This window comes from Solenopsis invicta, chromosome 13 (assembly GCF_016802725.1).
Source record: "Solenopsis invicta isolate M01_SB chromosome 13, UNIL_Sinv_3.0, whole genome shotgun sequence".
NCBI lineage: Eukaryota > Metazoa > Arthropoda > Insecta > Hymenoptera > Formicidae > Solenopsis > Solenopsis invicta.
In genome coordinates this window covers 2,504,025-2,529,310 of record NC_052676.1, presented here as the reverse complement: position 1 = coordinate 2,529,310, position 25,286 = coordinate 2,504,025, and the positions used below count along the sequence as shown (strand labels likewise).

The 25,286-nt window shown below is 32.1% G+C and overlaps 2 protein-coding genes across 3 annotated transcripts in view; one reads left to right on the top strand and one right to left on the bottom strand.

The window, feature by feature from the left end:
* Positions 1 to 25,286, bottom strand: part of LOC105202260 (DNA ligase 3) — a 96,862-nt gene that overhangs the window by 5,525 nt on the left and 66,051 nt on the right. The gene's annotated exons all lie outside the window — the stretch shown is intronic.
* On the top strand, positions 2,180 to 24,381 carry LOC105202262 (allatostatin C). 2 transcript variants are annotated; one of them, XM_011170685.3, is made up of 3 exons: positions 2,180 to 2,350; positions 13,326 to 13,452; positions 22,960 to 24,381. In XM_011170685.3, exons 2-3 carry the CDS (start codon positions 13,336 to 13,338, stop codon positions 23,131 to 23,133), a joined length of 291 nt encoding a protein of 96 aa, XP_011168987.1. In that variant the 5' UTR covers positions 2,180 to 2,350; positions 13,326 to 13,335; the 3' UTR covers positions 23,134 to 24,381. The 2 variants fall into 2 exon arrangements, with proteins under 2 accessions (XP_011168987.1, XP_011168988.1); XM_011170686.3 differs by having other exon boundaries at positions 2,188 to 2,350; positions 22,963 to 24,381.

The window sequence follows — 25,286 nt, the reverse complement described above, 5'->3', positions numbered from 1 at the left end:
ACTGAATAATATCTTATAATAAAAATCATATAAAATTTTTATCGTGACATATATAAAATATTAAGTGCAAATTAACCCAAGTAGTAAACTAAAAATACAGAGAATTATCTCGGGTTACACATCAATCAAAATTTTTTTTTTTAATGATCGTTAGAAACTGATAAAAAAAATTTTCCGTGCGAAAGTTGTAGCACAAAAGATATTTTGCAATAAGTAAAAAATAAAACTTTGAAAATCAGCCCAAATCACACAGTATGGGGCACTGAAGATTGAGATTTATTTAGAAAAATTTAAGTAATTTTTTTATGTTTATATCTTTTAATAATTCTTTAGAACTTTAATAGTTAAGATAACAATTAAGGGGTTGTAGAATCTTATAGTCTAAATTCTTTGAAGCTAACTAGATTTTCACTCTTTTAGAGTAAGATTTTACTTCACAGAATTCAGAGCGTAATAAAAATGTAATATTTTTCAACATCATGTAAAACTTTTATTTAAAGAGAAGGTTAAATAACATTATTTTATCAATAATTTACAATCATTTTGAAGTGTCAATTATAATTGTAATAATTGTAGTAAAACTATTTATATTATTATAACATTATTATATTGATTAGAAAAATAGAAATAATAATTAATAATTTAACAATAATTAATAATTAATGAAAAAAATTAAAACATTATAAAAATACAATTTCTAATTATAATTATTTTATCGTGCATTTATAGTCACAAACAGTTACACTCTTCTCTCATTGTCAGTATAGAGAAATACTCAGAATCTTAGACTTTGTTTTCTATTGCTCTCAGGCGTGCATTTGAATAAGTGACCCTTTAATTAATTTGTCTCGTATAGCTTGTTACATGACGATTCAATATTAATAGTCGAATATTATATTTCAATATAATTGTATTGGAATCCGAAAAGAAAAACAGTCGCGCTTTTTTGATGTCATAATTGCGACCTTTAATACGTAATGTAATGATTTTTCGAAATTAATTATACGTGTAGTACACAATACACGCCGCAATAAATAATGATAAATTTTCAAGTGCGGTCTATCAATAATGCAATCGGTAACGATCAAGAGAACATATGTTCCATTTTTCTTCTCTCTAAAAAAAGAAAATGTTAATTTTATGAAAATTTGCGCTCTCAACATCACATATGCATATCGTACAGTACGATTAACAGCGTTGGTTACAAGCGACAGAATTAATAGAGTTTTTAATAGAGGGCAAAGGAACAAGTGTGCGCCTCCATCTATGTTTCAGACTTCAGAGGAAGACGTGTCGTGTAAATGCGAGAGGGAGCTTCAGGGGGAGAGAGGGGAAAGTTTCAAGCGAAAATCGTTCAGCGTACATACATGGAATGACAATGTTAAAAATTAGAATCATGCTATTCTCGCGGCAATCTAATTCGCCGAGGAGATAAATCGAAAAAGCTGCGATAAAAAGGGCACCCGGAGCTCTCGGGACACCTACGTGACTCGGAACACGCGTCATACGAGTAATCAAGTTTTTTCAAATAAAGGAAAAGAGCGAGAGAGAGAGAGAGAATAAAGATGAAGCTGTATAACAACTCAGTAATCATTCCCAAGAGGATGATAACGATTAACACGTTTCAACAATGCGCTTCCATAAAGAGAAAAAGAAGAACGAAGTGAAGGTAATAACCACATTTATGCCGGTATGCGTAATTAGCTCGCTCACGTTCCTCTCTCATTCGAAACACCACGGACTCTCTCCTCTATCATTTTCCCTCGTATAATTTCGTTCGCATATTCGCGCCGACCCAATTCACCCTCGGGATTTCCCCGTCATCGTCATCGCGATATTGCCCCCCTCCTCCGGGAGGAAGGGGAAGGTGACGCGGTCATGATCGAGATCATCGTCCAGAAAAATGCAGCTACTACGAAACGAAAGGAGTATTACAAGCGTAAACTCTGGAGGATCACCCTCAGAAAAATCCCTCCTGCTGACGATTCCAGGAGAGAGCTACGCAGCGCGGTACCAGCTCACTACATCCGGCAAACGGCGAGATGTGGAGACAGTGCTGTCGAGAGACAGAAAGAGAGAGAGAGAGAGAGAGAGAGAAGAGAGAGCGTGGGCTTCGCGCGGAAAGGGGTGGGTTTCCGCTACCACCGCCACCACCGTCCGCCGACGGCGCGGCACGGGGTATAAAGTGGTCGCGTGCTCCAAGCGCGGTCACTCTGTCGTAGAGACATCGAGGTGACGATACCAAGAGAGAAAGAGAAAGAGAGAGAGGGAGGAAGAGACTTTTACTCAAGAGTGGTACATTCTTCTGGGACGAGGGCACGAGACCAGGAAACACTTCCGCCTAGACGAGGTATAAGCTTGCGTTTCCGAATTTCCGCGCAACTTTCCGTCCCGTGCGCCGAGATAGGGGTGGATGCTACACTGAGGGAAAAAATACAAAATTTTTATGAATATTTATTCGAATAGTACTAATGGAATATTTACAAAATGCAAATATTTATTTACTTACCACAACAGCCGCTAAATTAATTTAAGAATCATTTTTTCTTGTAGAGTAAATTTATGTATCGTAAGTAAATATTTCATTAATAACGTTCAAATAAATATTTATTAAAATTTAGAAATTTTTTTCTCAGTGCATGTAATTTAAGTTTTATACGCATAATAAATATGTACGATCGCATAGTATAAATAGAATATCAAATTATTTATGATACTACTAATGTTAATCCTAATCACAAATGATCGTTCTTTAATTTTTTAATAAATAAATTTAATTGTTGAAAATTCAGTCTGTAAATAAAAAAAAGAAATATTATAGTTGAAAACGCAAGTGTTGTGTATTCAGTATACAATTTCATTCATTCGTTGTAATATATTTTTAGTTTTATTGCATGAATTTATTTGTAAAATATATGAGCCAGTCTAATCATACCATAATTTTTTAATCAATTTTGAATATGATCATAAATTTTGCACTGTATGAATTAATTTCTTTTTCAAATAAAAGCATCTTCGGTACAACAGCAATGTTCAAATTTTCCACTTTTGTTAATAGTTTGTACTTAATGTAACAACCTTGTACATTAAAGAGTGACAATACCAATCAACGCAAATCATTTTTGACTGATCTAAATTAATTCAAATCGTCTAAGTAAAAACGTTGAACTAGAAAACACGAAGTTACATATAATACTCTGGTGGAAAAATATTCTACAAAACTCTACACAAATTTAAGAAACGCTACAAAAATACGAAAGTAAAATGCTTTCGTATTTTTGTAGTGTAGCATCTTTTTTGCTATTTCTGCGAATTTCTCGGCGAAACTACATCAAACTAAAACAAACCACAACATTTTTAATATTTTTATCTACACAGAAAAAAATTAGTATTAAATCAACAATTCAATGTTTCATATATTGTTTCAATGTAAGCAAGAATGTAAAATCTTTTTGAAAGAATTTATAATCTTAAACAAACATAATTTGCTTACATAAAATAACAAATTTTCTTCATGTAAGTAAATTATGTCTGTTTAAAATAAATTCTTTCAAAGAAATTTTATGTTCTTGCTTATATATAAAACAATGAATTGTTGATTTGATACTAATTTTTTTTATGTAACTTATTCTAAAAAAAATGTTTATAAATAAAAAGTTTTATAAAAAAATGAAATTTATAGAAATTACTAATTTTTTTTCGTAGAAATATTAGTTATTAAAATTAACAAAAATGTGCTAATTTTAACATTTTTTGCAGATTTTTGTAGCAATTCTTAAATTTGTGTAGAATTTTTTCTGCCAGAGTACATGTAAAACTAAAATATTATAGTATCATACGTTAAATACACAATCCTGTGCTCATTTCTTACTCTACGCCGAAATCTCTTCGCGGAAAAAAACAATTGAATATCGATCATATGAATACAAATCTTGAAGTACATATACGTAAATTAAATAAAGAAAAAAATCATAGGAAATACGAAAAAGAAAATTAATTTAGAAATTGTAATGTACGTAAGCGTGTGTAGCGCGTCAATAGATTGTTTCCATAATGCATGGTGATTCAGTAAAGTTAAAACTTGTTTGCGCGAGAGTTCAATATCTGTAATTAGGAAAATTGATAGTTCAACAAAGAAATAATGTCTCAAAGCGGTGAATAAATTGTTGGAGCAATTAACTCTTTGGTACAATAAAAATTGTTAATGTAACAAGTTTTCTTCATTATTGCAAAGGTAAGAGCTAGGTTTTCTTAAAAGTTTGAAAGTTGTCTTGTTGTCTTAATAAATATAATTAGTTATAATTGCTAAATGTATTCACAGCTATAAAACTTTGCTACTTTACATAGAAAACTGACTGTCTGTCGACTATAGATCTGCTGAAACAGTGACGTTCTCAGCTGTTTTAACAAATCTCTTTTTTTTTTCATGCACAGTTGGAAAATTCGTATTAAATTTAACACATATTGCACGTCGCAAATGATCTATTCAAATTTTTGCGTTAATTTAATACAGGACGAATATGTTAGAAAGTAACAAATTTATGCGCGTGAAATGTAACGGGCAAGCACATTTTATTCATTTGTTTTAAAATTAATGTTTCACATTATTTTTATGTTATTTGTACATACAATCATAAATTGTATTATTTTGACATTTTAAGAAATATTGAATATCAATTTAATATAAAATATTCAAATAACATAATCACCTTATGTTAAATTAATACTCGGGTATGTTAAAAATTCCATGTGAAATTTTAACAATTTCAACCGATTTTAACATAAATGCAAAATGTTTTCTGCTACGTACAGTCACTAAACTAATTGTCCGGACACGGAATATTGGGAGTTTATTTTGTGCTGAAAATTCATCAAATATTATAATTTCTTTTAGAGAAAACTCGATTGGAAGTGAAAACCCTTGTCACGGTACATTTCCATCAGAACCATATTTGTATTCAACTGATTCACTGGCCTCCTATTAATATAAAATCGAATTGAAAGATGTATTTAATATCAAACTGCAACAAAGCGCCGACTTCCACTTCACCTCTTATCTTTATCCTTTTACTTAAATCTGAAAAAGGGCGTGAAAGATGAAACTGTGGCGAAATAATATTTAAATAAACAAGACAATCTTACATGCAATAATGAAACTGTCTGAACACACAGAATATTGCGAGTATTTTTTATGTTACAAATTCATTAAATATTGCAATTTTTTAGAGAAAACTCGATTGGAAGTGCAAATCCATGTCCCAATACATTTCCATTAAAAATATTGTGGCGGAATAATATTATATAAATAAACAATAAAGACAATTTTATATATCATATCAATCAGTAACGAAGCTAATTTTCTGGACACAGAATATCTGAAATTTATCGCATGTTACAAATCAAAGGCATAGTTTTGATGGAAACGCATCACTGGCAAGGTGCTTTCATCTTCAATTACGTTTTATCTAAAAAACAAATATAATAATTTTATATTATAATATTTTCAATATAAAATTATTATTATTACATTTGTAGCATAAAATTTCAGTATCCTGTGACTGAACAATTAGTTTCACAAGTATACGTAAAATCCAAGAATATTGAATTAATATTGTGATTGAAAAAAGATTCTTTTTTTAATAATTATTTATATATTCTTCGAGAAGACTATTGTCCATAAAAGAATTTATACAAATAAAATATTCCGAACGACTTTTCTAAACAATTTTTCGACATTTTCTGTATGTACGTTTTCATCGCGACGAAAAAATAATTATTGAGACATAAATTACATAAATTATACAATTATAATTCTTTTTCGGAAAAAAAACAATTTTGCAGTTATAAGCAGATAAAAAAATAAGAAAATGCAAATAATAAATAAATTTATAAAAATTGAAATAAAAACTCGCGTGTATCAGTAGAAAAAGGTTTTATTGGTCAGACATCGCTTCCGCGACGTACAGTAAAATCCAAAAACGTAAGTTAAAAAAATTCTTTCTTATAAAAAATTCCTTATTTATTAGAAAACTATTTCTTCATTTATTAAATCTCACGGAAAGAACAGTTTTGCTAAAGTATTCAAAAATTTAGCTGTACAGATTTGAAAATAATACCGTTACACTATCAAAGTAATTAGGATGCTTAAAATAATTGCTACAAAATTTTTTACAGCATTGCACATCACACTTAAATACTTTTTGAAATTATTTTAATAGTTCGAGACAATTATTTTTAGATTTACATCCAGTTGAATTTTAAATGCTTCAGCAAATCCTTTCTCTCCGTGCGAAAATATAATAAAAGTAGCTCGCATGAAATAGTCTAAGTACATAACAAGAATATAATCACAAGAATAAAAGTTTGCAGATTTCTGGACGAATTTCCGGCTCGGCATTTTTTGTATGAATGTTTTCATTAGAAAAAAAATGACTATTATATTATTAATGATTTAGAAAAAATAAAAATTATTAGTAAAAAATTATTTTCTCTAAATAATTATTAATAAAAAGAAATTAATTAGACATAAATTAGATTAATTATATGGTTATAAATATTCTACGGAAAGGGAAGAAATTCTATAAGTAGATGTAAACTAGATAAAAAAAAGAAAACAAGGGAATAGTAAAGAAATTTAAAAATCGAGACACCAAGATTCGCTCGCATCAGTAAAAAAGAACCATTATGATCAGACGTCTCTTCTAAAAGACGTAGAACGTGAGATTCCGAGGAATCGTAAGATCAAAAGACCTCCACAATTATACTCATTCATTCATTATCTTCAAAAATTGCGATCAAAACGTTATTTCGATCGAATATTCATTCGTTCGTTCATTCTTTGAGAATACAATAAGGGCGACAAACAAGAGATTATTTCACATGTTTTTCAATCTTTGTCAGGTATTAAAAATAAAGCTGAATTTGTCAAGACATCGTTAGTTTTTCTTCCGTCTTATTATAACTTTTATCAAACTTTTACCGTCAACATGACATTCAGAAATAAAGAGTACAATTCTGAAGTTTTCCATTTTTATTTTATCGTTTTAAAAACGATCTTGTTATAACGATAATATCACACCGGTTGTGAAAAACTCTGTTCGTCTCTGTGCGAACAGAGTTCTCGAATTCCCCTGCGACTGTACAGCGTGACATTTCCTGTGCACTCGATTCCTAACGCGAAGGAACCTGATTATCTAAACAAAGTTACAGTTTAAAAAAAAAAAAGTAAAAAAAAGGCACCAAGTGTATGCGTTCCTAAAACACGAAAAAGAAACGAACAAATAGTAATCTTTCATTTTTTACTTCCTACGATTTGGATTTCCAACGCGAAGAAATCTAATTATTACGCAGGCGTAAATTAAATCAATTGTATACACTCGCGGCGTGAGGAGGGAAGCGAATATTCATTTTTTAATTGCGACGCATCAACAATAATTTATAAATCGGAGTAAACGCGCGTTATCGTCCAAAAATTAGATAATTAAATTCTATCTGTTGAGACGAACAAATGAATAACAGCGATAGATGAATGACAACAGCGAGTAAATGAGTGAATGAGAGCAAACTGTTCACTTTTAAACCGAAGTTTAACCCGTTCGCTCGCGCGGTATCGATACGGGAAAGGACTTTTCCACTGACAAGCGCAGGATGTCGCTCCTGCAATTAAGGTACGAGTCGGATGCCTGAAGGATGTCGGTTAAAATCCAATGAAATGGGTGATAGTTATTTTTTCTTTCGCCATTCGGAGGCGAGACGAGGGTGCGACAGGGGGTCCACGTTCGAGATGTCTTTCCGAATTCCCGCACGACTTTTTCGCGACCTCGTTTGCAAGTCACGATATAATTCGACCGCGTTCGGGCGGACGGACGGGGACAAATTGGATCTTCTTTCGCTACCTCCTTACTTTCCGCAATAACACGGTTGCAACGGCGCTTTCCTTGCGCACCGGGAGGAGAAAGGGAGGGGAAGGGTTTTCCTCTCGTTGCGAAGGAAAAAAAAAAAACAACCGCACAGGTACAAATGAGGTAAAACGCGTTCAGCAAATTTTTTTGCCGTCGATGTTTGTAAATGACGCTCGCCCGCACAGTCGTTAAAATCGGTATTCATTTGTTTTGTCTTTGAGAAGATTTGTCTCGAGGCGCTGAACTGGTGAACGTAAATAAAACAAGCAGCGACGAGTAATAAATAATAATTAATGGATTTGTAAATTAGGATGCACGCTCGTGCTCGCGGCGGCAGTAGAAAAGGTCCACGGTATAACCCGACGTCGGAAGTGTTGCGTTCCGTGACAGTTTAGCATATCTGGGAACATACGTTACCATATCCAAACTGTGATAACGTTATCAAACATACGTTCCATTTCCGAATAAAAATAAAAGGGTTTTTCTTATCAAGTTCTCGATGTTCTCGATAATTTGTAATGAAATCTCAAATGGCGAAGAAGTAAATATTTGAACTTAACGATAGAATTAAATTAACTTTTCTCGCAATAACTTTTCGTAATGTGATACGCTGTTAGAAATCGATACATTTGTTGTTTATCTATATTCGATTCCTGAAATGAATTTATTGAGAAACTTATTTAATTATAATTACTTAAAATAAATAAATAATTATCTTTAAAGATCCAATTTTAACAATTTTGTAATTCTTTACGTTGGCTCAAATAATTTGGCCAAGTAATTGGTAATAAAATTTGTTTATTGATTTATTTATAATGGTTCAAATATTTTTCAAGAAAATGTCAAAACATGAGGCTGAAAAAAATCACAGATAATTGAATTTATTTGCGTTCAAATTAAAACTTTAGAATTTTGTTATTTTAACAATTCTTTTTAGTTGATTCTAAAATCATTCGGTCAAATAATAATGAAATTTTTTTATCTAATAAATGTATTCATTTATTTATAACAATTCAAACATTTTTTCAAAAAAATATCAAAACATGAGAATAAAAGGAACGTTCTGCAATCGCAGATGACTCGGACAAATTTATCTGTGCTGCAATTAAAACTTTGGCATTTCGTTATTTCGACAATTTTGTAATTTTTTCTTGTTAAAATAATTTGGTCAAACAATTAGTAAGAAAATTTATTTATTTAGTAAATGTATTAATTAATTTTATTTATTTAGAATAAACATTTCTCAAACAAATGTCAAAGCATTAGGATGAAAGGAACGTTCTCGAATCATGCTGATAACCCAAACAAATTTATTTACACTCCGATTAAAACCGTTTACGATTTCGATATCTTAATAATTTTGTAATCTTTTTACATTCGCTAAAATAATTCGGTCAAATAATCAATAATCAAATTTATTTTTCTAATAAACTTTATTATTTATTTAGAACACTTCAAATATTTTTTTTTTTTGTTTTAAAAAGGTCAAAACATAAAAATAAAAAAGAAGCGTTCTGACAACATCGCTGATAACTCAGACAAAATTTCTCTACGCCCTGATTAAAACTTCGAAATTTCGGCATCTCAAGAATTTCGTAATTCCTTATATTCACTAAATAACTCGAGATCAAGTATGAAAATCCAATTTTTCTTTTTTCCATTCTTCTTTTATTATAATTCCGATGATAAAAGTTTCGAACGAAAAATTTTTAGGGCAATACCCTTCCGTGATCTTTCCACGTGCCGAAGTGGAAGCGAGAAAAGGAAGAGGGTCATTGCACCCTCAAAAGTTTAACTTTCAACACGCGTCACTCTAAATTCCGTTTTTCATTCCCCCCCCCCTCCTCTTCCACTTTTCGAACCCTCGCACGCGCGTGTCGTATCAATCGTGTTTTTTATCGGCATCGACGGGATTAGTAGATAACGCGCGGCCGACAAACGCGTATCCGGCGCGGCGTTTCATCTCGCGGCCGCATTATCGCGATGACCTTTTCTAATTAATGAATTAAATTCGCGCAAACCGCGCCGTTACGCCGCGGAGCTTTGTGACTCGGATATCCCTTTTCCGAGCGGCGGCGGCTGGTGGCCGCAGCAATTATCTGATACGCAGCAGCGCGGCCAATAATGCGCGCACTCGTTTGTCCCGCCAATTAGCGGATTGTGTAACGGACCACCGGGTGGTGAGTTTCGCGGGCTTCTTCTTTCATTTAGTCCCCGGCCTCCCTTTCCCCCTCGGTGTATTTATATCTCGCGCCGTTACCCTCTTTCTCTCGACGACCTTTCATTACGCTCCTTCGTCAGGACGAAGGAAACGTCGACACTCTCGGGTATCAGTAGTTCAGTAAATTGATAGACAAAGTTCATTTAAATACGGCAAGAGTAAACCGAGTACTTAATTATTTATTTAACTAATGAACTTTTTTTTTAATTATACCTTCTGCGTATTTAAATTAATTATGTAACTCGAGAATTAAATTCGAAAACGTGGCTCGTTCAAACTCGTCTCATTCATCAAGATTAATTCTCAATTTTCTCGAGGATGCAAAAAAACATCAAATATCAGTTTTATTTTAAATTTTCTTTGAATAATTTCTGAAATTTCTGAATTTAACGTACCGTTAAATATTTCAATCATTTAATATATTCAAAAATATAAACAGTAAAAAGAAAAAATGCTATCAATACTGTTATTTAAATTAATATAAATTAATATAAATAAAATACCTATTTTTTTTTTTCAAAATAAGAAAGCAAAATGCAAGCTCTAAGAAATCTCATGTAATCAACGTTGCATTTAAAGGAAAAGAGCAGAAATGCCCCTCTTCAATTTTGATGAACCTTCAATATATTGTGGTACAAATCAAAATTAGGGACAGGTATTTTTTTATATGTGCCCGTTTTCACTTTTAGGAGGTAAAACACCTCTTTGAAAAAAATCAATTTTATTTATTTATTTTTAATTAAAACAAATTTAAAAAAGTTTTTCTTTCGAAGCGTATATCATCGGAACTATAAAAAATATAAAAAATCTTCTGAATAAAAGTACTTTATAACAGTAATCAAAAATTGTTCTTAATATTTTTTAATTAAAAAAAAATTGTTTAACCGATTTTCATCAAAGGGATGTTTTACCCCCTAAAAGTTAGAACAAGAAACATAAAAAAATACGTGTCCCTTATTTTGATCTAAACTACAGCATACTAAAAACTTATCAAAATAGGAGGGGGATGCTTCCGTCCTTTTCCTCCTAGGATAAAGATGGAGATAATATATTCTAATAATCTGCAAAGATAATTCGCTTCATCTAGATAATTTTATGTAGGTAACAGCAAACACTGAATGTGATTATCTAACTCATTAAAGATTAATATTATCTCCTTCAAAGCAGGCTCTTATTGCATTTGTGTACTTATTTCAGAAATTTCCGCTACGTTTCATTCTCGGAACCCTTCGATTAAAATACCGATTGGGGCGTCGGTTTGAAATTTGCTCCAACTTGGCGAAAGGTTTCACCGCGTAAGAACGAACGGCATGCGCCCCATCGTTCCTCCTTGCAAGTGTATTTCAAGATTCTTATGAATTCCTCGCCGTTCTGAGAATTTTTTAACGAGAAACTCGCGGATATCCATTCTCTGTTCTTCGAAACGGAAAAGAAAAGTGTCATACAGTTATTGATAATTTGACATACCGTTTATACGCTACCGGAATTGGATGGTGAGTAACGTGCAGAAATAAGAGATAAACTCGTATACTTCGTCGCGACGTTAAATGTTCGGGAAAAAGAAGAGGGATGTGAACTTGAACTTGATTTTCAAAACGTTTATCGGCCCTTACCGCTATTTATCGCTATCGGCAATCGAGATCGTTCACTAGCCCGACGTGACTTTTCAAATAGAACATGTATGTGCGACAGGTGGAACAAGGCATAGAACGTAAAACATCGTCCGTCGATTGAACGTTTTATCGAGATCAAGGCTGCCAAGGCTATCGAGGCATGGAATTATTTTTTGAAATTTTCCAATTCGTAAAAATGTGAAACGAAAAAAGTTTGTTGCGAATTCGGACAATGTTTACATTGAGAGAAAAAATTAATAAATTTTAATAAACATTCGTTTAAAGTTATAATAAAATATTTACTTACGTTACATAAATATTTAGTCAATAAAAAAAAAATAATAGTCAAATTTTACATTAGTGGTTCTTGTACTAAATGTTTATTTACATTTAGCAAATATTTTATTGCAACCATTTAAACAAATATTTATTAAAATTTAGTTTAATACATTTATTAAATATTAAATTTTATTTTTCTTCTCTCAGTGTAAACGATTGTACTCATCCTCAATCCTTTTCAGATCCGAATTCACGTTTCATTAACATTTCATTGTTATTAATAATTTAATAATAATTATTAGTTGAGTAAAAAATGTTTTGAGTGTACCAACAAGACAGCATGGTGTTGAATGGAATGTATTTAAGATATGGAATGCATTTCGGTGAGATCAAACAGAATTTCTAGTTCTTGAACTCGATATTTTATAGCTAGAACGTTTGACAGATTAACCTGTGAGACTTTAGTAACATTTTTTCCGGTTGGATAAAACTCCTAGTCATATTTACCACATGTTTTTCTCGCTAAAAAGTTATAGCAACTTAACTAAATAAATTTAGTACACAGAAAGAAAGATTTCATTAGAATCCTATTTGACTAAAAGTTGTTTTATTCGAGCAACATCTATTATTTGACAAAAATAACACTATTATTAATCGTAGTTATCGATTCAAAGATTGGTTTGTTTAAACCATTCCAAATAAATTTGTTTGGACACAATAAAATTTATTAAGTCCAAAAAAAAAGAAATCGTTTTCTCTGTGCATTATTATCAAACTAAATAAATTTAGTATCATTATCATTACTTAATAGGAGAAAATTAATTACGCTCCTCTTTACTGAAAAAAAAAGTATTTGGTATTTGTGACTATAATTTCTTGGTAATTAAAATAATTATGCTTAAGTACTCCATTCTTTATAGGTATTACTGCTGTACTGTTAGTAATATTAATCTTGTGTGTAATTTTACAATAAATTATAATTACTTTCAAACAATAATATAATAAAATATCAAGATATATTATAAATGCTAAAAATAAAATAAACATTTCTACGTAAATGCAATCACAATTACAGTGAATAAAATTGTTTTTCAAACATTTGCATAATAACAATAACTAATAGCTGTATTTTCATAGTTAAAGCAAATGTAAATATATATTATAGTTGGCACTGAAAATGACTGATTTTGTGAATTATAATTACATTATGGTAATTGCAATCATTTTCTCTCTCAGTGTATACATCTTTGGAATGCTTCTTTGGCAATCAAAATTCTTACCGTACGATCACTTTCACTCTCTTATTTCCAGGTTTGGAACGATGCTGTCCATACGAAGCGTGGTTACCGTGGCGTTGATGCTCTTCGTCTTCGCGGAATACACGGGGGCGATGCCGACGATCGACAAAGATAAAGACAGATTTTTGAAAAACATGAACGTAAGTGTAAACTATAAAGGAAAAACTCACGTAAAGAATTATGAGACATCCCTGTAAGCGCTACAACATTCCTAAAATATACAAATATTATTAAAAATTAAAATAATATTAAAATAATATTCTGAGAATATTATTCAAAATTTTTAATATTATTTTAATATTATAAAAATATTGTATTAATATTATATGCTTTTATATAACATTGATATATTATTTCAATATCAGTGGAATATTATAAAAATGTTATGATAATTGCAATCATTTTTTTTCGAACGGTGAACAAAAATTATCTAAGTCGCTCGCGTGTCCGTCAAAGTCCTGTTTTTCAATAACAGGCGAAAAATAAAATAAGCGAGGGAAGGAAGAAGGGTAAAAAAAGGGGAGAAAAGCGAGTCCGTCCGTTGGTTTTTCCTCCCCATTCGAAGGACTTGCGACCGGAATTGACGGGGGAGAGCGTGCGAAACGGACGCGGCACGGGGTCCACTTGACAGCTGTCAGAAATGTCTTCCTTCCGTCCGTCGCTTTGTAATGGAGCGAGGCGAGGCGAGGCGAGATCGGAAAACAATTGAAAACGGATATCGTCGCCGCAGATTCTGATCCCGACTCGAAAGAGTTTGCCGACGTTTGCACGGCTCTTCCTCGATTCGCCCACGCGATTCCGCGATGTCCGAACGTGATAGGCTAAACGTTTATTTTTATTAAACAGTAACTTTAAAATAACCAGTTATTTAAATAGCTACTTAGTTAAATAATTACTAACAATTTAACAATTTGCCATACTATTAGAAAATATCTTAAATAATTATTGGTTCAACTAAATAAACCATCATTGATTCAGCACTAAAAAAAAATTGTTGACTCGACTAGATTTTTAAATTTGATTAAATTTCTTCAATTCAAGTATTTATATTTAAGTAAAATTAAATTTCCTGACAGTTCAAGCGTTTATATATTTAATTATATAAATACTTGAATTAAAGAAATATTTTATATGCCTGCATAATTACAGATGATAACTTTTTATGCAAAATCTCGTCATATAATATAATAAAACGTCCTATCGGAGTAACAGATAACGAAATAACGCCCATCGCTATTCCGAACTCCTGCGGGCAAAATCGCGAACGCTGTCCCCTTGGAATTTACAAAAAAGTTCTTCGTAAAATTCTCCGTACAAAGGCCACGTCGCGTTACCAACATTAAAGTTAAAATTAACGAGGTATTCAACGTGATGACCCGTTTGTTAAAAGAACGAGGGATTAAAAAATGCGGGCAAGCGCTGCGTAAAAGCGTTCAACTTTCTTGCGCGACTTTGAAAAACTATAAGGAGCGGAAGAAAATGGAAGAGAAAAACTGTGTTTCTCCGTTCTCCGTAAGAGTCGCGAGTACGTATCGTTATTGCGCAATTTTTCACGATCTTCACGTTCGATTTTAAAATTCCACATTGTGTGAGTTTCCCAACGCGCTCGTAATAAAAATATTTTTGGTCCGCCGGCAATCGGAAGCGCAATGAAGAAGAAAAAAATAGAAGAAGAAATAAAAAAAGAAATAAAAGAAGAAATAAAAGAAGAAATAGAAGAAGAAAGACAAAGAATAGAAAACCGCATGGGTCAAAAGAGTGTTCTTTAACCGACGATCAAAGGGCGCAGCGTCGTGAATTCGTTCGGCAAATCGGTAAATTTGTTGTTCGATTTCCCGGCGAGGATCCGGGAGAATTTCCGTGCAGCATCCGCGGCGCGGCGTCTCGTCCCTCTACAAGACGCGATATTCACAAAAGGTGGAGGGAGAGAGGGGATGGCAGAAAAAAACTTTATGAAAACGCTGATGCTTTTTTCCAAGCTTTCCCATCTGCAACGCGCGGAATAAACGGTTCGGAGAAATTGCGTTGCGCGTTGCGTAACTGCGCGTCGCGTCCCTGAATTGCAAATGAGATAGATACAGGAGAGGTAGGGAGAGAGGGAGGGAAAAGACAGAGAAACACGTGGAAGAAACGCCGACGGAGATGAGGAACGTTCGTTTAAACGTCAAATCGAAGAAAGGAAGAAGAGAAGAAACACGCGACCCCGTTGTCTCTATGTTTCAGCAAGCGGGAGTTGCGATTCCGAGCGGTACGCTTATAAAAAGTAATAAGTCGTTCGATGTAATTTAGATTCACATTTCGCTTTCCGCTAGCAATGAAAAAAATCATATAAAAAGAGAAAAAATAAAAGAGAGAGAGAGAGAAACAGAAAAGATTCCATCGATATACATTTCAATATGTATCTCGTTTGTGAATATATTCATAACGTCGCGATTGCGTACATTGATGAAAAGTTTTGCTATATTAAAGTAGATTCAAGAGTGTTAAAAAATTATCTTGATAGATAAAAGAAAACGATATCAAACGTTAGCATCAAATTAAAATATATTATATTTAACAAGTAATAATTACACTGAGAAAAAATTTACTAAAATTAAAAAAATGTATTCACAGTTGTATGCAAACATGTGGATTATTAACATCAAGGCAAAATATACTAAAAATATTTCCCATAATTTTAATAAATCACATGTTTGCATATAACTGTAAACGCATTTTTTTTTAATTTTAATAAATTTTTCCTCTCAAACTTGTGAAAATTATTATTAAACAGAATTGAATAACTAATTAAAAAGTTAAATAATAAAGATAGAAAGTTAATAAAGTTTAACTTTAAATACTTATTTTTGAAACACAAACTTTAATTTATTAATTTTGTTTTAGTTAAAAATTTATCTATGTAAAAAATATACATTTCCATATAAAAAACAATATAATTTTAATATTTCAAAAACTTGATTAGAAATAAAATAATAAATTCATTTGATTATCCTGTTATAATTATTTTGAGTAATCTAATGAAAAAAAATTCCAAATTTCTCATTTAATACGAATAATGCTTTTCAAAATTAACTTAATTTAAACTAATATATTTTTAATGTAACGTTTAATTAAATGAAATTTTATTCATGTAACTTTTAACGTAACTAAATTAATATTATAAGTCATTAACTTTAACTCAATTTGGTTAAAAAAATTTGTTAATTTATCCAACCCCCGTTATTAAATAATAAGAACAAATTTTTTTTTAATAAAACTATGCAAAATTCTTCACGTAAACAATTAAGCTACGTGTGTTTAACACTATATTATCTCATTCAACATTTCGAAAATAATGGTATTCTCGAAACATATTCTTTTTTTTATGTGAACGATAAAATGTGTAAAAATTAGAGATCAAAGAGTTGCCGATGCAATCTGAGCCGCGCTTTTTATTCATTCGCAAGAATTTTGTCGCTGCGGCTGCATCGTGCCGTAAAGATAAGTCAAGACCGCGAAAAGGTGTGAAGAAAAGTTATCAAGAAAGCACGGAAGTGAAGTGACGGCCAATAAATCCGCGAGTCGCGCGAACCGATAATCAATAAACCGTCGACGACAATCAGATTTTTTTTGCGCGACGCTCTTCCTGCTCCCGTGAAACCTGCACGAATGCAGAGTTTAACGTCCCTTCGATTTATTTACAGCTTCGCGACTTAATTCGCACGGAACGTCAATCTATAAGTTTCGAAGGATTCAATTTAGGAAAAGGTCACGGTAAAAAAAGAAAGAGAAAGAAAAACAAAAGGAAATAAACACCACAAAAAAAACAAAAGAAAATATAAGACAAATGAGGACTTGCTAAATAAACACAAAAATGTGAACATATAAAAGCGTAAATACATAATTCATTCTCTTAACAAATTAAAATTAATACGTTTCAACTTCACTTATTTTCAGTCTTGAGGACAGAATTAATTAACGCAGATGTTGAATCGAGATGTTGAATAAATAAATAAACTTCTGTACATTGTATTTTATTTGTTCAACAAATTAGTGAGTAAGGCCAGTGAGACGAGCAAAAAAATTTAGGTGTCCGTATAAAGCAAAAATTATATTTATTAGTATCTTTGACACAGACGTTTCGACTCTATGGAATCTTTTTCAGTGTGCACTCTAACATTGTTTTCGACACAAATGACGGCAGAATTCGAGTATGACTGTAAACCGGATCATACTCGAATTCTGCCTTCATTTGCGTTGAGAACATTGCCGTCAGGCAAGATATTTGCATCGTCGAAAACGTTGCATAAGTAATGTAAGAGTATACACTGAAGAAGACTCCATAGAGTCGTAACGTCTGTGTCAAAGATATATATTAATAAATATAATTTTTGCTTTATACGAACACCTAAATGTTTTTGTTCGTCTCACTGGCATTGCTCATTAATTTGTTAAATTGTATTACGAGCTAATCAGATTATTATTATTTATTCAACATTTCTCTTCTTCGTTAATACCGGATTACTTCTTAATCTCTACGCATTAATTAATTTCGTGCTCAAGGCTGATGAAGATTAAATAAAGTATAAATTGCACCGAGTTGAATTTATATTTTTAGTAAGTGAATAAATGAAGATATCTTTTCATTTCAATATCTAATCTAATTAGTGATTGATATTCAGGTTAGTTGTAAATTGTTGTTAAATATTAACGTTGAATGGTTTACATTTTTTAATTTAACTTATTGTTAGCTAATTTCAAATAAATTTTTTTTTTTTAATATAATGCATAAACTTTAATTCACAATAAGTTAACAATTTTCCTATGTAAAAAAAGTACATTTCCGTATAAAAAAAAACAATATTTTTATATTATAAACTTCATATAATTCATAAAATTTTAAATTTATTTGACGATTCATATCATTCATAACTGTTTTATTATTGACAGTAATCAAATTTGAAAAAATGACGACATTCTAATTTAACATAAATAATACTTTTTAAAATTAACTTTTAATTTAGGTTAATCTTAACACAACTTTTAACCGAGTTAATTTTTCGTTCAAACAACTTTTGAAGTAATTATGTAACGTAATAAATTAAATTTTATAATCCATCAAATTTAACTCAATTTAGTTAAAGAAAAAATATTTAACACACTCAATTCTGTTGATAGCTAACCGGAATCAAGCTTGAAGCTGGAAAAATCGAACTTCTTTCTGTTGACATTGGAGCGATTACGTGATCGCTTGAAACCTAGCGTCAAGCGTAAAATGGAAAAATACCGTTATATTACACTTTTATGTATTCGTTTATGTGAGCCTCATTTGTTTCCTATTGCTCTGCAAAAGCGAGTTCAAGTTGCGTTATTAATGCATAAATATGGGGATTACGTAAAGGAGATGTACAATCCAAGAGAGAAGCAGATGATTTCTTTAAATATTAATCGAACAATTAATTCTCCCATCGAAAAGCTAAAAATGCACAAGTACGTATTTTTCATTTATAAATTTTGTTTCTTTTAGACAACGCACCAAAACACGCCCTACACATATGTACATATGACACAAAAAAATAAATAAATATTCGTCATACGTTCGATTCTGGACATACGCAATTTCGATATTTTCGTTTGACATTTGGGAAGCGCGCCGGTATATTAACCATGTGACATTGTGACATTTGAACCAAAGACCCCCGAGGAACGTACGCAAACAATTCACTCGGCAAAAGTTTTCTCATAAACGGGATTGCATAAAGTATGGTAATTACGTGAAGGGCGTAAAGAGGGGGACGTGGGGAAGAGAGGAAGGGGGAAGCAATTCGAGAAGATTTCCCATACGAAATCACGCGATATCGCGCGAAACGATCTCATTCCTCCGCAGTAGCTTGCAATTTACCGTTGGGACTTCCCTCTAACACTCGTCCCGCGGTACTTCCACGTATCGTTTAGATATCCCAGAAAATCCTCACGCTTCTTCAGTACATCGGCTTTATTTCCCGCGAACCTCGAAATTGCCGCAGATTTTCTCGTTAAATAATCAAAGATTGCGGCGGTTGCGATCGAGAGTCGCGAAAAAGAGTAGTATTCATAAAATGATCTTATACTTGAGCCTCCTTTTAAATCAAGGAGGCTGTTTATAAAATATACAAACAGATTGCGAACTAAATTATCAAAATGTAAGGCGGACACAGCAGATCTTAGTGTGGAATACAGAATTTTTACAATCTCCGGTTTATGCAACTGCGCGTCGCATGTTCGTCGGGCTTGAAACACAGCTGCATGACGCCGGAATACATAAAATGATATTATTAAATCTTATAGTTTTATAGTTTCGATGCTCAAAAGCATCCTTCTCTCCTTGAAAAATTGTAAAGAATTTAAAAATAAAACTGTACAGAATTTTAAGGACTTTAAATTACATTTAAAAAATTAATTAGTGTACATAGTAAATAAAAAAAATAATGCATTGCACATTTTTTTATATTATTACGCATTTGATAATATAATTTTAAATTGAATAAGTAATACCATGGCTCACAAACCAAAATAATAAAAAGAGGTCAGCGACCAGCAAATCGAGTAAATAAAGTCTCAAAAATAAATTAAATTATTACTCTCTCGAAAAAGTAAAAATGTTTTTACTTGTTGGTTTACTTTTTTCTTATAATGCGGTGAAAACTTAAGTACAGTCTCGTGTACTTCTCATTTAATCGAGAATAAACCGTATACATTTTAATTTGCTGTAATAATATTCTTATTTGCTCGGTTGCTCTTAACCTTTTCATATTTCTTCGAATGTAACGAGCTAATTAATTTATTATTTCAAAATAACGGATATTTTTGTGATCAAAATGGAAAAAAAAATTTTAATAATAAAAAATTTACAAATAAACAAAAAGAAATAAAATTGTAAAAGATAAATTATTATTGTTAATAAATCTAGTCAGTTATTTTAATGTTTCGTTTTCTAAATGTTTTAAATTTAATAAAATTATTTTTTACCGGATAAATAACATCGTCATCCACAACTAACAAAGTTCTTATGTATCAATCGATTGTAAATAGCAGTTCAAATATTACAATAATAAAACAAAGATAAAGTAATAAAAAAATAGTAAACTTAAATATAAAAAAAAAAGAAAAAATTACTAAATTTAAAAAAAGTATTTAAATAACTCGTTTGAATTATCTGAATGAAATATTTACTTACAATACGTAAATATTTACTATAATAAAAAAATGATAGTTATACTAAATTATATCACTTAAAAAAGAAGTGTTTAATTAAATATAAAATATTAAAATGTTTTATTTCTGTCTGCGTGTGTGTTTTTTAAACACTTTAAAATGTTTTTCTATTTTAAACAATGTATAGATTTAAAACACTAAAACGTATAAAAGTGAAACTTTTAACAAACTTTAAATATTTTAGTGTTTTAAAAGTATACACCGTTTAAAACTGAAACATTTTTTAAGTATTTCAAAAACGGAGACGGAAATAAAACGTTTAAAAATCTTAAAATTAAACACTACTTTTTTGAGTAGTATTTTTTATACTGAATAAATATTTATTTACATTTCATAAAAATTTCATGGCAAGTATTCAGACAAACGTTTATTAAAATTGAGTTATTTTTTCTTTCAGTGTATAAAAAAACCGCAGCCGCTGCGAAAAATGATTTCCGTGTGTCACGGTCCACGTACACAATTTCTCCGTTCGACAGAATCCAATTCTCGCGCCGGAGAACCGCGTTATCGCGTTAATTTTCAATTTTGCTCGATCAATCAGGGTCGGGTCGGCCTTATCCCGCGCGCATTCGCGCAAATTATGCGCGATTGCGCGACAAAGCGCTGCGGCGCGGCGTTTTGCGCTTTTATTATCGCGATAGGTGGGGAAAGCTGAAATAAATGTCAATCGAACTGTGTACATACAAACGACTGCAGAACCATGGACAATAAATACGACACTTTACCCCCAGCCCCCGTCATCCCGACGACACGGTTTACGTCCCATTACGATCCGCTAACGAAAAAGCGTACACTCGCCGCTCTCGCTTGTAATGCGCCGCGAGCGAGTGTGCTTCTCGCTTTTTGTCATCGGGACATTAACGAGGGATAATCGCGTTTCCCACGTATGTACGCGCGTTCTTGAAATTGACGTTAAAATTGTGACGTATCGAACTGCGGGCTGCGGCACGTGGCCCGATTCTCATCGCGTCTGAATCGTCGGCGGTTCTAAAACTCACTTGTCATAAAATTATATCTCGAAGCGGCGCCGATGAAAGACATAGCTGCAAGATCGTAAATTTTTAAAAAGATTATATTGAATTTTACTTAGATGAATTCAGGGTTTTCCTACAAACAAACCGAACAAGTCCAAAACGTTAAATTTTCAGTTAGAAAAACAAAAAAACTTCTCATCTTCACATCATTCAATACGTAAACGTGATAATTTTTTCCAGGCATATAATAAAAGTATGAAAATAAAATTATACGCTACAACTAATAAACAATTTAAGGAGTCATTTAAACAAAGAAAAAATAAAAAAAAACCATCTAAACTTGTTTGATTCTTATGGGAATTTTATTTTTGTTGCCCGTTTATCCATTTTATTGTACACTGTTATTGAATAATGCAATCACATTTTTTATAACATTAATATTAATAAAAGATGAAGGAAACATAAAGCAATAATTTTTTATTTTTTATTTACAAAATTTTGCAAATTGCTCATATATAGCACTCTTTTATTTTTCTCTTTGTACAAATTTAATAATTTTTCGTCCAAATTAATATTTCAAACAATTTATTTAAAAAAAAATAAAATAAAAAATTGTTTGACTTGAAGAGGGACAGTTTTTGTCAGAGATTTTAGATTTACTTTCTATTTATATTTCTTACTTCTTTTTCTTGCCAGAAAAAAAGTTCATGATGTGACATAACTGATAAAGAATGATTCGGTATCATGATCCGGTTTCAAAAATAGATTTGTTCGATTCTTGTAGGAAACTTTTCAATTGTATTATATTGAATGTAAATAATATTTTTAATAGATTATCTGTCGCACAATGTATTGTGTAATCTATATTCGAAAGAAAGAAAAACGCGAAATTACGTAGAATCTTTTCTTACCATTTACTGTAAAAATGTAATAGTTGTGAGCCAACATGACATTTCAAAGTATAATATATTACAATAATTTTAGTATAATAAAATTTGACTAAATTATTTTTTATTGCGATTGATATTAATAAATCAGAAAAAATAACATGCAAAATTCTTCAAAATACCATGTTGTCTCACAATTACTAAATTAAAAAAAAAATAAACAAGAACAAGTTTTATCTGTATGTGTAATCTCGCGTTTTTGCGCATTAAATTTTAAAAGAAATTTCTCTTCGTGTAGAATCTCACGTTTGTCCTCTACATTCAAATTTTATCTTTTTAACTGTAATTTCCTCTTCTACATTTTCTACTCTTCTACTCCAGACGAAGCGTGTATATTTATAGAACAGAATAAATTCCACTAGAACATTTAAAAGGATTTTCGTAATTGTGGAAATTAAATTAACGTCCTGGCTTACCCTTTCTCAGAAAAGAATGTTTTTACACCGCTGAAACGCGCAGAAGTAGTTAGAAGTTTCTGCTCGAATTGTTCCAGCAGCTGGTGGATGCCGACGACGGCGGCATCGAGACGGCCCTGATGAATTACCTGCTCACCAAGCAGATTGTGAAGCGTCTTCACAATCAGCTGGACATCAGCGACGACTTCGAGCGCAAGCGGCGCAAGTGGCAGCTGTGCTCCGTCAACGCGATAGCCTGCTTCGGTAAATAGGCGCGCGGCGGGACGGGGGAAAAGCCGGGCGAGAGAGGCGCAAGAGAAGACGACACGCGAGCGTCACCCCGCCGGAAGGTTCAGGAACCCCCCGTGACCACGCGGGAAATCCCCCGCGCAAGGGGGATTCCGCTAATTTTAACCCGCGAAATATGAAAACGCAACGCGATTCAACAACGCATTAACGCAGTGAAAAAGAATTTCTTTATGTTCAAGAGAATATATCCATTTCAATCGTCTCCTTGATTTGAAAAAATATTTTTTAGGTTTGCAAATAAATTATTTTATGCTAGCTAATATTTATTTAAATCAAGGAAACGATGTTAAAACAAATATATCTACTTGAGCACAAAAACCTTTTTCAGTGTAGTTATGCACCATTCATTGCCGTTAATTAATTACGATTAGCGCTGTTAAAATGTTCGTTAGCCAAATCGCATCCCCATCCCCATAATCTGAAATATGATAATTCGATACGCAAAGTAACCGACTGCAAAGTACTCGGCGCGAATAATTCGTCTAGCGGGGCATCCCGACGCGCGCTGGTCACGCCGAAACGTGCTCGGCGCTGCGATGGAAAGATCCGGCCTCTGATAATGCAATAAAAAATTTATTAATTTCAATAACCGCGCGCTGCCCAGTCTAGCGTAATTCGCGCGCGAGTAATTCGCCGGAAATCGACTCTCTCACTCGCATTTGAGCTTCCCTGATATACCTGACGTAGCGAACAACGTATAACGTTTGTTAAATTTAAAGAATATTGCGGAGACGAGTCTCGGCCAAGAGAAAATAAGCGATGTGAATGAAAGAGCACGAAGATGGGGGGTGTAAAAAAAAAAAACACCGACGTCCGTCGTCGGGGCGGGCAAATAATTTCTTTACTGAAACGAGACGGCGCAGGTAAATATTGCGGAAGCGAATTGATCGAGAAAATAAGCGAGGAAGCGTAGAGAGAAGCGTGCGACGCGAAGAAATCTCTTTGTCAAAACAAAACGACGCGAAAAGTTCGAGGTCCCGGATTATTCCAAGTTCTCGCCCGACTTCCGCAACCCTTTATCATCATCCGGCGGCGTGCATCCCGAACCTTCCGGCGCGCAGAGGCAAGACGAAGAAAGAGAAGCAGATTCTCCCTCTCATCCCCTCGCAAGCTGTCCGACCTTTAGAGCTTTCAAGATTCACAAAGTAGCTGCGCGAGAGTCACTTCTGTTCTTTTCGAATCCCATCTGCATCGAACCATCCCCCTCGGTCCCCTCGCGAAAGAGGACGGTGAGATAAACGTCCCAGTGACCGAACGTGTAGAAAAGCTACATCGGAAAAAAGTTTCGTAATAGTAATCAAGCTTTGGTGAAATAATTTCAATTGAACGTTATTAATTATTAATATAACCAAATATTTAGTAATTATATTAATAACAACAAAGCATATAGAAATAGTAACCAATTGGTTATCAACCGATTACTAAATATTGTTAAATATTTGGTTACATTAATCAAATTTAATTAAAACTGTTTCACCGAAGCTTAGTGCACTGTTAAAAACTTAGAAAAATTTTTTCATATATATTTTTACATCAAATTTATCCATATATAAATATATATAAATTACATATATATGTAGACATATCTGATACATAACTATGTATAAAAAATTTTTTCCCGGAAATAAAATTCAATATACTTTCGGTCACATTAAATTTAATCTGTAACTGAAAAGTATATGTGATGAAAAAAGTTTGAAAAAAATGTTTTAAACATTAAATATTTTTAATGCACCCTATTGAAATTTGTGTCCATTACATGTGTTAGATTTAATGAACTTTTTTTATAATAATGTAACCATCATCTAGGCTTAATTATTATTACCAAACTCTTTTTTCAGTGTACATCCAGACACACCAAAACTAATTAATTTCAAATGTTTCTTTCTATTGTAGTATTAAAATTTAATAGTAATCTTAAATATTTAAAGATGACAATTAAATTTTAATGCTATGATAAAAAAGGTATTTAAGATTGATAGTAATAAGTTTTTGCGCAAGTGTTCGGATAAGTAGATACACGTGCGGTCACTGGAACGTTTATCTTAAGTGCGCGAAGCGAGAGAAAAATAACGGAGGAATGATATAATCCGAACGCGACAAATCGCAAACGATG